The 16474-nt window shown below is 39.0% G+C and overlaps 1 protein-coding gene across 4 annotated transcripts in view; it reads left to right on the forward strand.

Annotated features, from left to right (window-relative positions):
* The window catches only part of LOC144603528 (peroxisome proliferator-activated receptor alpha-like), a 42293-nt gene that overhangs the window by 20070 nt on the left and 5749 nt on the right, over positions 1–16474 (forward strand). For all 4 annotated transcript variants that reach the window (XM_078416847.1, XM_078416845.1, XM_078416846.1 and 1 more), the window contains exons 4-7: positions 786–946; positions 3564–3702; positions 12363–12562; positions 14446–14893. In XM_078416847.1, coding sequence (XP_078272973.1) covers positions 786–946; positions 3564–3702; positions 12363–12562; positions 14446–14893 — 948 coding nt within the window. The remainder of the gene's footprint in view (positions 1–785; positions 947–3563; positions 3703–12362; positions 12563–14445; positions 14894–16474) is intronic.

The following is a 16474-nucleotide window of genomic DNA, read 5'->3' on the forward strand; positions in this document are numbered from 1 at the left end:
GAGATGTGGTGCTGTATTGAAGTGCCATCTGTTAAGTAAGATATCACACCATGCATCTTGTGAAGTGAATTGTAAAGATTGCTTGCCAATATTCAAAGAAATGCAGGGTTTTCATTGGTGTCTTGTTCAATATTTACGGAACTGATATCAATTAAACAAATTTTCTGTTTATTTTCATTCTGCTCTCTGTGGAGCTTGCTTGCACAGAATGGCTGCCATATTTCCAAAATTATAATTACCTGTGAAAAATTTAAATATTTTCTGAAATATGCACCAAAAATGGTGCATATTTGCACCATCGTCCTAATGAAAATATCTCAATGCAGTGAAATAGTGCTTTCTCTTTTTAAGACGCTTACCTTTTCCATACACAGGTTGATAAACTCAATCAAACTGGATAGTGATAATGAAATATTTTCTCTTGTTAATATCTGGGATTTTCCTAGAATCATTTTAAGATTCCATATTCAATGTAGAAAGCAGAATGTTGGGCCATCTTTGGTAGGTTGAATACAAATGTTGGAAAGTAAAATCATTCCTCATTTGAAGGAAAACTACCTGTCTTTTTCATTCTCTGGTCACACTTGATCCAGTTGTGCATTGAGATTGATTGCTCATTGTCAGGAAGAACAATATGGATTATTTGTATTTTGTAATATGATCACACTTTCTGAGACGACCCTTCTGCATTATAAAAATCACTGCTAGTTAAGGAGTAAAATAACTAAAATATTTACTTGAACTACTCCCAAGTCTTATTTTATCTTTCTCCCATCTGCACTCAGATACAATTTCTCCAGCATCTAGTCCATCATCAGTAATCTTACCTACTACTCCATTGACCCAAGATGATGCTTCCACCTCTGGCCTATGCATTGAATGTCGAGTGTGTGGAGACAAGGCTTCTGGTTTCCACTATGGCGTCCATGCCTGTGAAGGCTGTAAGGTTTGTGTGCTATGTCAATGTTGTTTATAGACAATAGGTGCAGGAGTAGGCCATTCGGCCCTTCGAGCCAGCACCGCCATTCAATGTGATCATGGCTGATCATTCACAATTAGTACCCCGTTCCTGCCTTCTCCCCATACCCCCTGACTCCGCTATCGTTAAGAGCTCTATCTAGCTCTCTCTTGAAAGCATCCAGAGAATTGGCCTCCACTGCCTTCTATGGCAGAGAATCCCACAGATTACAACTCTCTGACTGAAAAAGTTTTTTCTCATCTCCATATTTATTAAACTTGTGTGAGTCTATTTAGTTCTCTGTACTCGTTTTGCCATTCAGTGAAATTGGTGATGATCCTGAAGCTCACCATCAAATGGAAAATAGGAAAATGGTTGAAAAGCCCTTTTTGATGATGTACAACTCTCTGACTTTATAATCGTATTCCTCTTTCCTCTCCATTAGATTTTGATATCGAGAAGTATACCTACCTATTTCATAAATATATTCAGGGGCTTGGCCTCAACCACTTTCTCTGACAGAGAATTTCAAAGTTCTACTCTAAGTGAAGAAATTTCTCCTAATTTCCATTCTAAATGTATCCTGTATCCTGTGATGATGACCTTTTCATTTGAGAACATTCTGCCTCCACCACCCACCAACCCTAGAACCCCTCTTATTCTTCGCAACTACAATGAATCCAGGCCTAGTTGACCAAATTTTACTTCGTACAGTGGTCCTGCCATTCTAGTTATTCAAGGCTGCATTCTTATATCCTTTCTTTGGCTAGGAGAGCAAAGCTGCATTCAGGGCTCCATGTGTGCTCTCACTAAGGTCCTCTATAATTTGCAAATCAAACTTGTTTCTGTGCACAAACATCTTGTAATGAAGGCCAATTACCTCCGTAACTCCACATTGTTTCAATGATTAGTCTGTCCATTTTTACAACAACATTTCCAAATCGCTCACTATTTAAGTAATATTCTGCCTCTCTGTTTTCCTCCCAAAATGGTTAACTTGACTTTTATCCACTTTACACTGTACTTGCTGCATATTTGCCCTCTTTCTCAAATTGTCTAAGTTGCTTGAACTCGCAATCCCATACAATTTTGTACCATTGGTGGATTTAAAAATATCACGTCTGGCTCCCTCATCCAAATCATTGTGAATAGCTGGTGCCCAATCCGTGATCCCTGTGGTAGACTATTAGTTATTGCCTATCACCCCCAACAAGTCCTATTTATATCCACCCCTGTGTCTTGTCTGTCAACCAATTCTCAATCATGCAACATTCCTTTTCTGTTAGATCACACTGGATCCTGTGCATCAAACCACCAAATTTAATTTGCTTTAGACAATAGACAATAGACAATAGGTGCAGGAGTAGGCCATTCAGCCCTTCGAGCCAGCACCGCCATTCAATGCGATCATGGCTGATCACTCTCAATCAGTACCCCGTTCCTGCCTTCTCCCCATACCCCCTCACTCCACTATCCTTAAGAGCTCTATCCAGCTCTCTCTTGAAAGCATCCAACGAACTGGCCTCCACTGCCTTCTGAGGCAGAGAATTCCACACCTTCACCACCCTCTGACTGAAAAAGTTCTTCCTCATCTCGGTTCTAAATGGCCTACCCCTTATTCTTAAACTGTGGCCCCTTGTTCTGGACTCCCCCAACATTGGGAACATGTTATCTGCCTCTAATGTGTCCAATCCCCTAATTATCTTATATGTTTCAATAAGATCCCCCCTCATCCTTCTAAATTCCAGTGTATACAAGCCCAATCGCTCCAGCCTTTCAACATACGACAGTCCCGCCATTCCGGGAATTAACCTAGTGAACCTACGCTGCACGCCCTCCATAGCAAGAATATCCTTCCTCAAATTTGGAGACCAAAACTGCACACAGTACTCCAGGTGCGGTCTCACCAGGGCCCGGTACAACTGTAGAAGGACCTCTTTACTCCTATACTCAACTCCTCTTGTTACGAAGGCCAACATTCCATTGGCTTTCTTCACTGCCTGCTGTACCTGCATGCTTCCTTTCATTGACTGATGCACTAGGACACCCAGATCTCGTTGAACTCCCCCTCCTCCTAACTTGACACCATTCAGATAATAATCTGCCTTTCTGATTCCTTTAATAGTCTAGAGCTACTTATCTTGGTCTTAAATATAATCAATAACTGAGGTAGAGAATGCGAATGATCTTTGAAGATCTCCATGAAGAAATTTTGCCTCAGAGCTAAGTGATCAATACTTCACTAAAATGGGAACAAAAACTATAATTTGTATTTTTTTTAAATTATTGACGATGATTTCAATAAACATTATTAAAACACGTGTTTCAGTTGACCAATTAATTTTGGATTATAATTACAGTTTTAGCTCAAATCATGGCTATAGAAGTGACGGTTTATAGCTCTTATCGCTTATTGTTTGCTGAACATGTACTCAGGGAAACAAGGTCCAGGAGGATTATTTTGGACCAGGGATTAGATTATCAAGTCAGTAATTTTCTCTAAATTTTGTTTCAGAAAGTCACAGAAAATGCAGTTATTAAATACTACTGCTCAATTTAAAATCAAGCTGCTTCATTAATGCCACTTTGACTTTTAATGTTACAGGGCTTTTTTCGGCGAACCATACGATTGAAACTGGACTATGATCAGTGTGAACGCAATTGTAAGATTCAAAAAAAGAACCGGAACAAATGCCAGTGCTGTCGTTTTCAGAAGTGCCTTTCTGTTGGAATGTCACATAATGGTACGTGAGGGTGGTTTCTGAAAATCTGGGGACAAAATTGGAACACTGTGTTTGACTGATTAAGAAGTGCCTAAATTGTTAGCTGGTTCTGGATTAATATATCTCTTTTCATGTAGTGACCCACGTGGCACGCAGTCTATCCCACTTTTGCTGCGCCGGCTAGATTTTGTATAGAGGATAAAAGCAGTGATCAGTTGATGGGTCAGTCAGCAGTTGCTAGGACCTGCACTAACTTCTCAGTGAAGCGAAGGATGGGCCTGGCCTTGTTGTCATGTGATGTGCCAGTCAGCTGGACATTGCCATGTTACCTGTCTTTCATGGAAACATTTTTCCAAACACCAACAACTACGTCAAGCTGTGGTTCAGCATGGAGCGCTCTTTGGCCCAAAACTTGTTGGTCTTCCAGCACATTGAGATGTTCATAAAGGAATACTACGGACTGGCACATTCCAGACTGCAGGAAAGTACATGCCAAGGGATGCATTGAAGCTTTTTTTTCCCTTAACAAGGAGCTTTTATTCAATTAGTCACAGATACAGAGTACTGGAAAGATCAAAACTGCCATTGGCAGTTTGCAAACATCAATTAAACAGTATGTTGTCAAACCTATCCACAATATACTCTACCCCCCACGGCGACCAGTGATGGCGGAAGGCCTCCAGAGTCCCCGTGAACACTGCGTGCTCCCTCTCCAGGGACATACGGACACAGACATAGGTCCAGAAGAAGGGCAGGCAATCGACTCAGGTGGAACTCTCGACTGACCGCTGCCTGGACCCGTGACTGGCCATCTTGGCCAGGCCCAAGAGCAAACCGACTGGGAAATACCCCCCCCAACCGACTGTCTCTTGAGTCCTGCCCCCCCCCCCCCCCCATACTGGGTGACCAAATATCAAGATCGTGGGGCTGAAGTTCAGCCAAAACTTGAGGAGATGCCCCTTCTGAGCATTGAAGCTGAGTGCTGAATCACCACCTCATGTCCTTCTACTGGTTACTGAGGGGCTGAATCTGGTGGGGAAACCCCTCAAACAACGGAAGACTATTACTCTGGAGGGCCACATAAAGTGCCAATGGTGCTATGTACAAAAAGGATGTGCTAATACTACCATGTATAGAACCAGCCACGGTGAATGTATAGGCTGAAAACACTAAGAATGTAAAGAGTTTTGCACTGTTCTTTTTTGTATACTTTTTATTATGAATAAAGTTTATTTTTGAAATAAAAATATCTCTGGTAAGGCGAGTCCAAAATAAATTAAATGTCACAGTAAGCATAGATTATGCTGCTTTGTCTGTGTATTGTGTTGCTAAAAGCAAGGCTATGGGACATATCCAACAGGTCAGACAATTTTTCTGAAAAAGGATAACATCTCTGAATCAATCATTCTGCCTGATTATAGGCAGAAATGGCTAGTTCTGATGCAGACAGAAAGAGTTGGAGAATTCATTTCTGGAAAGTTCCAATATGCTTGGGAGGAAAATTAGGTGATGTTCTTCAAGCTTGTGCTGGGCCTCATTGCAACAGTGCAGGAGGCCACAAATGAAGGTCAAGTGGGAGTGAAATGGTGAATTAAAGTGGCATTTAGCCAGAAGCTCAGGATCACTCCTGAACACGAGTTTCGCAAAGCGATCGCACAATCAGTGTTTGGATTCTGAAATATGGAAGAGGCCACATTGTGAAAATTGAATGTAGTACATAGGTTGGAAGAAGCACATGTGAATTGCTGCTTTACTTGGAAAGATAGTTTGGTCCTTGGATGGTTGGAAGCGAAGAGGTGAAAGGGCAGGTGTTACATCGGAAATTCTTTAAACAGGAGAATGATAAGTAGATACAGGTGCAGATCACAGACTTACAAAGGGAGTGATTACTTGGAAATGATCAAAGGGCAGGGAATACATGTCTGGTGGTAGAATCTTGTGGGAACTGGCAGAGATGAAGGATCATCTGTTGAATCTGGAAGCTGATGGCGTGGAAGGCAAGGATTAGGGAAATGCTGTGCTTACATTGCCTAAAAAGAGGGAGGTTAGGAGCAGAGGTGCAGCAAGTAGATCAGATATGCAAGTGCTCTGTCCATTATGTTAGAGGAAGCCACAGTTCAGAAAGAAGGAAGACATTTCAGAGACACCTTTTGTCTCTGAATTGTAGAATGGGAGGAAGTAGAGTCAAGATAGTTGTGGGAATGTGGGCTTGTTATGGATGCTTGCAGCTAACCTATCCCCTGAGATGATGGAAAGAAAGGGATGACAGGAATCAGAGATGGAGCATGTGAACGTGGAAATTGGCAGAAAAGGTGATGACATATTCGAGTTCAGAAAGCAGCACCAATGCAGTTATCTATGTACTCTGAAAAGAATAAGGGAATTGGCCTAAGACTGTTCCACATATCCCACAAAAATACAGGAATAGCTGGGCCTATGAAATGCCAAAATCTAAACTTTGATATGGAGAAAGTGAGTGTAGCTAAATGAGAGGAACGAAAACTGCAGATGCTGGTTTAAATCGAAGGTAGACACAAAATGCTGGAGTAATTCAGCGGGTCAGGCATTCCTTCTCTCCAGTGATGCTGCCTGACCCGCTGAGTTACTCCAGCATTTTGTGTCTACCTTGGAGCTAAATGAGAAGTTGCTCAATGCGAGGATGTTCAACCAGGCAAATGAATGCCTGACAATGAGGTCTGATTCTGAGACATTGATTGGAATCAATGGGCTATGATAGAATCGTATGTCTCACTTTATTTATTTTGCCTTTTCATTACTCAGGCCATTGCCCTTGGATTTATTTTGCCACGGTAACATTGTACGTATGATTACAAGACCTATAACCCTTATTTAAAAGTGAAGGTTGTACAAGAGTTTCTAAATACGTCAGTTAGATTTCTCTTTTACTTATAAACTGGTGTTTTAGTAGTGTATATTTAGTATGATACTTTTCAGACATTTTAGAGAAGAGTTTGTTGTACGATATATATCAGTTATTTTTGTGGGTTAGTATAGAAGCGGATTATTGTCGTTAAATAACCCCATTGAACTTATGAGTGATAGAGAAATGTTTACAAGTGCATGGTAAGATATTAACTAAATTAACCTTTTTTGTTCACTGAAGCACTTCTAGAAATTCATAATTTTATATTCCCCATATTCTGAAAATGAATTGCAAGATTTATGCCTAATTCAGGATATAGCTGACAATACATCCTGGTTACAGTGAGGTATATTGACTCAGACAATTACATAAAAATTACAACAGGAGGCATATACAATGTGTATAACATGTTATAATTTATGCACATTACTGTCCTAGAAAATTATGAGAAACTGTATGGCTGCTACTTAAGTCTGCAGTACACTCAGTAAGATGATGGTTATGGCCAAGTGAGGAAACTAATTCCCCAGTAGTACTTGGGTACCCAGAAATGCATTCAACTCCACCTTAACTCAGTATTAAGGAGCATTGGCCCCTTTTTTGTTGTGTGAACAAATATCTTGCCCAGCTTCACTCAGATGCCTGTCAGACCATACCCGTTGATCTTTTTATATGCCATCATTTCATATGAGGCATGGTGCTCCAGCGGCCTGGTTCAATGCCGACCTCTGACATTATGGAGTTTGCATATTCTCCCCCTGAGAATGTATGTTTTCTCCTATGTCCCAAAACGATTAGTAAGTTAATTGGTCACTGTAAATTGCCCATAAACAAAAATTACAAAGTATGCTTTCTTAACTCTTTTAAATCTGCACTCTTTGCAAATTATATTCTTCTTGTCACAATTGTTAACATACATAAATCACTATCCTGCAGTATCACCCTTTCTGTCTAACTTTCTAAAGTTTCCCTCACAGGCACAATTAAGAAAGAAGTTCTGGTGAGGAAGTAAAAGCAGCTAGAATGTAAATTAAATGGTAGAATAGGAAAGGTGACAATTTCCAAATTACTACTGGAGCCATTTGTAGATTGACATAATGCCATTAAGATCAGAGAGTAGACTAAATTGCTCAAAGGTAGAAGTGGAAGAAATGGATTTTAAGTACCAGCTTAAAATAGCTTTCTCTTTCCACAGTACTGATGCTGGTAATTAATATCCATGGGCATATGAACAAGCAGCGATGGAAAATAGAGCATGTATAAACTTATAGGAGTAGTAAATTAGCATTGTGGTCAGCACAGACGATATGGGATGAAATGGCCTGTTCCTGTGCTATATTTTTCTTTGTTCTTTAATCATTCTATACATCAATGCTCCTAATGGTCCTGCCTTTACTATATACTTTCCCCTTGCATTTGATCTTCCAAAGTGCAACACCTCACACTTCGTTAAAATCCAGCTGTCATTTCTCCACCCCCAAGTTTCCAACTGATCTATTTACTGCTGTATCCCTTGACCATCCTCACCATCCAAAACTCCACCAATTTTTGCGTTGTCTGCCAACTTATTTTACTAATCAGACCATCTATATTTTCATCCCAATATTATATAATTTATATTATAGGTTTAGTGTTATTAATGTCATGTGTACTCAGGTTCAGTAAAAAGATTTGTTTTGCATGCTATCCAATCAAATCAGATAATACAATATTATAAATACAATCAAGCCGAACTTGAGTACAATAAGTAGAGCAAAGGGAATATACAAAGTGCAGAATATAGTTCTCAGCATTGTAGCTCACCAGTTCCATAGACAAAGTCCAATATCTGCAATGGAATAGAGGTGACTAAGACAGTACCTTAGCTTATGGAAGGATCGTTCAAAAACCTGAAAAAACAAGAGGAAGAAGCCGTTCCTGATGCTCACTTGAGTGGTGTGCACTTTCAAGCTTCTGTTTCTTCTCCCTGATGGGAGCGGGGAGAAGAAGGAATGATTGGGGTGGGACAGATATTTGATTATGTTAGCTGCTTTTCCGAGGCAGCATGAAGTGTAGATGGAGTTAATGGTGGGGAGTCTGGCCTGTGTGTTGGACCGGGCTACATCTACAACTCGCTCCAATTTCTTGTGGTGTTGGGTAGAGCTGTTCCCAAACCAAGCTGTGATGCAACTCAACAGTTTGTTTACTATGATGTATGTGTAGAAATTTGCAAGAGTCATTGAAGACGTGCCAAATTCCATATCACAACAAATGACATCCTAGTACTGATCCTTGCTGAACCCACTGGGCCCAGACATTCAGTCAGAGAAACATCCATTACCTTGTGACTTCAATGACGGTCATTTTTGTATCCAACCTACCAATTCACCGTAGATTTTATTAAACTTAATCCTCAGGATTAGCCGACCGTAAGTGACCTTGTCAAATGCGTTATAAAAAGTCCATGCAGATAATGTAAATCACTTCCTAAAAAAACCAATCAAAAATGTGAGACAGAACCTCCCTTTCACAAAGCCCTGCTGACTCTCCGTAATAAACCATGCTTTTCTAAATGTGAGTAAATCATACCCAAGAATTTTCTTCAATAATTTTCTTACCTCTGCCATGAGGATAATTGGCCTATAATTTCTTGATTGTTCCTGTTGCCCTTCTTAAACAAAGGAACTACAATGGTTTCTTTCATATCTTCTGGGACTTCTCATGTGACCAAAGAGGATGCACAGATCTCTATCATAGCCATGGAGCTATGCAGGATGGAAACAGGCCCTTCAGCCCACCTTGTCCATGCTGGGCAAGTTGACATACTGGGTTTGTCCTATTTGTCTGCATTTGACCAATAGCCCTGTAAATCCTTCCTATCCATATCTATCAAAATGTCTTAAAAATATGTTATATTCATGTCTATTGGTGCCTCTGGAAGCTCATTTGAGATACAACTGCCCTCTGAGTGAAAAAGTTATCCTTGAGGTCCCTCTTATACCAACAACTTATACAGCTACATTATGATGTACCAACTTCTTTACTGATTACTCTTCCCATTGAAGGCAAGCATGCCAAACTACTTCTTCACCACAATATACACCTGACTTTTTCAGTTAGTTTTTTTTAATCAATTTTTAGTTAGAATTTAGCCCGTGGTTAATTTGATTTTGATTCTTCCCTTTGCTCTTAATTATAACTTTGTCTACCTTGAAGAGATTCACTCAAAAATAATTTTACAATACTTGCTAGCCAGTTTTATACTTGGAATCCTGCCTGTTCGAAAAAGACTGAGAAGTTTCATAGTTCCTTCTACCTTCTCTCTTTTAATCTCGTCCTATCTTCCTACCTGTTTACAAGCTTTAATGTAGGAGTTCTGAACCTGCGTGTCCATCACTAAATTAACTGCACCCAGTTCCTCGTTTGTCCAAAGGGAACATCAGCACAAGTCTTTCCAGTTTGTTTTACAGTTGTGAGAACTTGTTCCTTCGCTCCTCCCTCACCCCCACCTCCCAAACCCCAATCCCAAAGTTAGAGTCTGTTAGTTTTTCTGACTTTTTTTGAGTGCTATGGTAATGCTCATGTTCAGCTGATATAATAGAAAGGTCTTTTCCGTGACCGACTAGACAGGCAATTCATAATCCATGTGATTGGCCATGCACTACAAAAATATGACTCTCCTTGTTTTTGTATTTCTAGGAAATACCTTGTTCTGTAATAAAAAAGAAAATGCTTGAAATACTCAGCAAGTCAAGCAATATCCCTGGAGAGAGAAACATCGGTTTTCAAGTCACTGACATTCAGATTTTTTTCCCCCATATCTGAGGCTTTGATTGGATTCTCTAATATAAAGGCATAGATAGAGTGGATGTGGAAAGGATGTTCCCACTGGTGGGAAGGTCTAAGACCAGAGGTCATAGCCTTAGAATTAAAGGCGCTCTTTTAGAAAGGAGGTGAGGAGGAACTATTTTAGTTAGAGGGTAATTAATCTGTAGAACTCATTGCCACAGAGGGCTGTGGAGGCCAAGTCAGTGGATATTTTTAAGGCAGAGATAGACAAATTCTTGATTAGAACGGGTGTCAATGATTATGGGGAGAAGGCAGGAAAATGGGATTAGGAGGCAGAGATCAGCCATGATTGAATGGCGAAGTGGACTCGATGGGCTGAATGGCCTAATTCTGCTCCTATAACGAGTGAACTTGTGATAAGTATATAATTTACTTTTGAGTATTGATCTATATTTTATTGAGTTGCTCATTTTCACCTGCCACATCTTGTGTTTCAATATATCCATCCAATTCCTCGTTATTTTCTTTGCCTTGTTGTTTCTACTTCCTACGTTTATCCCTCATTGTCTTTCATTTTATATTTATTCTGTATTAATTGTTACCAAATGTTTGAATACTCTTCCTATTTTACTTTAATAATTGATTTGTCACTTGCTACCACTAACCTATGTACAGCCCATTAGTTTTCTCTTTTCCCTAGCTTCCAACCTTTCCATCAGTTCAGCCATGCCTCATCTCAAAAAATGACATACACAAATTTAAAATTAAATGCATATACCATGACATGATACAAGACTGATGGTTTTAGATACAAAGTGCATTAATTTGTTTCAGTTAAAAGTTATAGAAAGTTTCCACTTATTAAGCAAATATAAACATGGTATGTAAATATGTTTAAGTTTATGTATTTCACACTAATTTATATTCAACATTAACGTTTCCCCCCAAATATATGTAATTCCATTGTATATTGTCTAACTTCCAGTAAATGATGCCAGTAAGCATATTGTTAACAAAAACAGTTCTACATGGTAGACACAAAATGCTGGAGTAACTCAGCGGGACAGACAACATCTCTGGAGAGAAGGAGTGGGTGACCTTTCGGGTCGAGACCCTTCTTCAGATTGATGTCAAGGGAGTGGGCGGGTCAGAGATGGTAAGACTGGTTGGAGAACGGGGAATGGGGAGGGGATGGAGAGAGAGAGCTATTTGAAGTTAGAGGTCAATGTTCATACTGCTGGGGTGTCAGCTACCTAAGTGAAATATGAGGTGCTGTTCCTCCAATTTGCGCTGGGTCTCACTCTGACAATGAAGGTGGCCTAGGGCAGAAAGGTCTACATGGTAATACAACTTATTACAAATTTACCTTTTTGTTACATGCATCTCAGAACTTGGGTCCTTTGCCTTGAACTAATATTGGATCCATTGTTGCTTATGTGGGGTACTGCCCATTTGCCTGTGTACATAATTACCAGTCATTGAACCTGCTACTGCTGCTCGAGGCCAGAAGCCAGGGTAAGATAGCAGGGGTGGTGCAAGAGCCTAGGAACAATGAAGAGGAAAATGGAGATGATGAACAATGATTGAGAAGGGGTGAGGTTAGTGTGGTAGATACAAAATGTTGGAGTAACTCAGCGGGTCAGGCAGCATCACTGGAGAGAAGGAATGGGTGACGTTTCGGGTTGCGACCCTTCTTCAGACTCAGAATGAGGTTAGTGTGGATCTGGTTTTAGGAAGGATGAGTCATTGGAACGGTGCTGAATAAGGGAGAGAGTGTAGCAGTGAATAACCAAATTACGAGGAAGAGGGAGAAATCTGGCACCATGGACTAAAAGGGGCTATAATGGTGGAGAAAGGAATGTGTGATAAAGTACCAACATGAACTGAAAACAGAAATGGGTGAGAACAATTATGGTGTTATCCAAAATGGGGAGGAATGATAGCATCATCGGAAAGGAAAATGAAGGAGAATTATAGCCCATAAATGAAGGAAGGGTGGTTGAAATTATTTTTTTTCCTACCTGCATAGCTATTCGTTTTGGTCGAATGCCACAATCTGAAAAGGAGAAATTAAAAGCAGAGATTCTAACACTAGAGCAAGATGTACAGAATTCACAGATGGCTGATCTTGTATCTCTTGCCAAACATATGTATGAGGCTTACCTAAAGAATTTTAACATGAATAAGACCAAAGCCAGAGCCATTTTGACAGGAAAAGCTAACATGCCGGTAAGTCTTTGTGATTATTTTTCTCCAGTTTAACCAAGAAATAATATGATTTGACAGATGATGAATTTTTTTTTAAAAATTCAGATAATTATGGTGCTCACTTTCCATCCCTTAATTTTATCCACTTCTAATGTGCGTTTGTTTGATTCTTAATCTTGAATTTCACTTCTCGTATCTCAGTAATTGCAGGTGATCATTGAATTTAAAACATGAAGGGAGGTCCATTATATCTGTACTGGTCGTTTTAGGTGTGATGGTTCTTAGTCTTGCATCCTCTTTGTCCATTATCCACATTCCCAAGTACCTGTCTTAGTTTACTTTAGTTTTGTTTAGAGATACAGCGAGGAAACAGGTCCTTCGGCCCACCGAGTCCGCGCCAACCAGCGATCCCCACACACTAATGCTATCCTACGCACTAGGGCCAACTTACAATTATACTAAGCCAATTAACCTACAAACCCGTACGTCTTTGGAGTGTGGGAGTAAAACCGGAGATACTGAAAAAAACCCACGCAGATCATGGGGAGAATGTACAATCTCCGCACAGATAGCACCTGCAGTCAGGATCGAACCTGGGTCTCTGGCGCTGTAAGGCAGCAACTCTACCGCTGCAACACTGCCATGCTATCCTACTCCATTCTAAAATTACTAATGGAAGCAGCTTCCACCCTACCATTTCAGGTAATGCCCAACAATTCTGAGAAGACAGAATTTCTGCTCAATGATTTTATGTGTGACATCTTGTTGCTGCAATCAATTATAGTAACCACTCGACGGGGAGGGGTGGGGAGGGGAATTTCTTAACAATAATAGTTTTTTTTAATTATAGAAAACTATATTCACATTGTGATATCAAGCATTCCACTCAATATGTTCCTGTACTGCTTGACCCAGATCTAGAAATTTGTGCAGGATATAGAATGCACATGAAGGGGAGGTAAAATTGAAGAAGTGTACATAGCTGTGGTGAATGGTGTGGTGAAAGTGTAATCATCATCATTATCTTAATATTACAAAAATTATTTCTATTCTTTCGCCTTCCACCTTCGTTTTCTTAGCTATCACCTTGCCATGTTCGGCATGTAGATGAAAATGAAGCAAGAAATGGCGTGTGGTACTCCGAGTGACAAGATCACAAAAGTTCTGATGTTCATTGTAGTTTTGTTCTTTAAAGTTGAGTAGCACAGAAGTTGCACTTGGAACATTTTGCAAGTGTTACAGTTCAAAATATATTTAAAATATTTATATTCAGAAAAAAAAAAAGAAAACTTCCAATTTAACACTTGGTCATTCTATTGTAGGAGGTTTGTTCTCTCTGTAGTTAGTCATGAATGGCAAATATTCATGATTGGCATTGGGTATATAAGTCTACAGCATTTAAACTGCTTTTATTGACTAGCTATAGCTTTCCCAAAATGACCCTAACCTATGCATTCTCTTCCTGGTTGATTGGCTTTCATAAACTAGCAAATTCATTTTCCCCAACACCATTGAGTAGTCCTGATGGACCTGATTTTTGTTCATGTTTTCTTTGCTGAAAGTGCAACTCTCAATACTTTGTTTACAGTGTGGATAAACAGATCCATTATTGATGAGATTTTCATTCCTTTTTCAATATGTCTAGGATTAATAAATTCACTAATTTATCTCCAATAATGCAGGTTTATCTGTGATCCTGTTAAAAGTTCAATTCAGCACCTGCGGAAAACATCAGTTTATCTGATATACCACTTATGTAATTGAACTATGCCTGCTTTATATCTTGCCTGGATTCCTAGATTCTACTGCTCTTAAAAAGTACTTAAATGATGTTTCTTACTTTTGGGGTTTTGATTCAGAAGAATGTAATGATGTTTACTAATTCTTGAATAATACATTTTCAGCCTTTTGTCATTCATGACATGGAGACATTGTGCCTAGCAGAAGAGAATTTGGTATCAAAGCAAGCAGTAAATGGCATCCAGAACAAAGAAGCTGAAGTTAGAATCTTTCATCGCTGTCAGTGCACATCAGTGGAAACAGTAAGAGAACTGACGGAATTTGCGAAAAGTATCCCTGAATTTGTAAATCTTGATCTCAATGATCAAGTGACCCTATTAAAATATGGAGTTTATGAGGCCATGTTTGCCATGTTGGCATCCATTATGAACAAAGATGGATTGCTGGTGGCCTATGGAAATGGTTTTATGACTCGAGAATTTTTGAAAAGCTTACGGAGGCCCTTTAATGAAATAATGGAGCCCAAGTTTGAATTTGCCATGAAATTCAATGCATTAGAGCTGGATGACAGTGATTTGGCTCTCTTCGTGGCAGCCATCATTCTTTCTGGAGGTAAGAATGAGCAACGGAAGTAACATTTTATTGAACAAAGCTTCTTTATCTGTTGAAATTAAACACATTGTAAGTTTTCAGTATATTGGACTTTAAAGAAAAAAATGTTAATAACCTTAACAGCAACAGAATCTATGAGTCTCAAATTTGTTTTCTCAAGGACACTGCATTGGCATTGCACATCCAGAAAGCAAAGCAGTTACAGGGATAACAAAAATTGAATTTAGAAATGAACTACACTCCTTAAAATTGGTTTAATTCTGCAATGGGACTCATTGCGTAGCTGTAGCTTGCACATTAAGTTCTTTCACATCACACGATCAGCTTTCTCCTTGTTAAAGGTAGCAGCGTGAATAGTATTGTTGTAAAGGAGGCCATAAACATTCATTCATGTAGTTACAGTAGGAAAATGGTAGCATTGTTCAAAAAAATCGCGCTCTTAATTTGCATTTTTCTTAATTATCTGTGTTACTGGGCACAAAGCATAATTCAGTGAAATGTTATCATATACTGTCTATTCAGAAATGCAATTTACATTTTGAATTATGTTATTCAGCTCAGTTCTTCATTCAGTTTCAACTAATTCATTTATGATGCAAATAAATGTCTAATGAAAGTTAGAGATAAATTATGTACATAAGTGGTAAATCAATTAAATTAAGAACAAGAAAAAAATGAATATCACATGAGACACAATTTTCAGTGCACAAAACAATGCTGACTATCTCTAATTAACACTGGTGTCAGACTTCAGACTTGTGTGCCTCCTGCGTGATGGTAATAGAGAGAAGTGGGCATGACTGGATGGTGCAAATGCTTGTTGTTAGACATTATGATATTTACTTTTGATTCAAGAAAAACAAAATTTTGCATTTCAATTATCATGTAGTTTAAAAAAACTTTCATTAAAGAACATTTCATATTCTAATATTCTCTTTATGAAGACAGTTGTATAATTCGGCAGTGATTCATGTATGTCATTTGTCTATTGCCTCTCCAACCAACTGAAAGGAATTCGCCTTCCATCCTATAACAATATAAACTGAAGATCACCAGATGATAGTGTTATCCTAATTGAAGTAATCTTTGCATCTCCAGTCTCTCTTCATGATCAATCCTTCCTCCTGAAATTATCCTATCGAGACTGCTCTGCACATTTTATTGTCTTACAAGCCCAGCAACTGAGAACATGTTGAAACTTCCTATCCACTGAACTGGACCCTTCCAATCAAATTGAACTTTTTGCAATTGCTGTGTTCCATGAATCATTTTACTTGTTGTTCAGGGACGTCATCTGAAAATCTCAGAAGATCCTTTTTGTAGTTGATACAATCTTCTGTGACACCAACTCTAATATAAATAATCAGTTTGTAAAATAAATTGCTATGTCATGTGTTATGAATTAGCTAATCAACCTTGAGAGTACAATTTTTGACATTCCAACAAAACACTTACTAAATTTATTGGAAATCATTTGAATTGTGAATGTAAAAGGTGATCTTCGATGCGAGAGAAGTATAAGTAAGAATGTTTGGAAACAGATAATGTTGATGGTCAAGAAGCATTTATTTCAAATTTCCA

This window comes from Rhinoraja longicauda, chromosome 20 (assembly GCF_053455715.1).
Source record: "Rhinoraja longicauda isolate Sanriku21f chromosome 20, sRhiLon1.1, whole genome shotgun sequence".
NCBI lineage: Eukaryota > Metazoa > Chordata > Chondrichthyes > Rajiformes > Arhynchobatidae > Rhinoraja > Rhinoraja longicauda.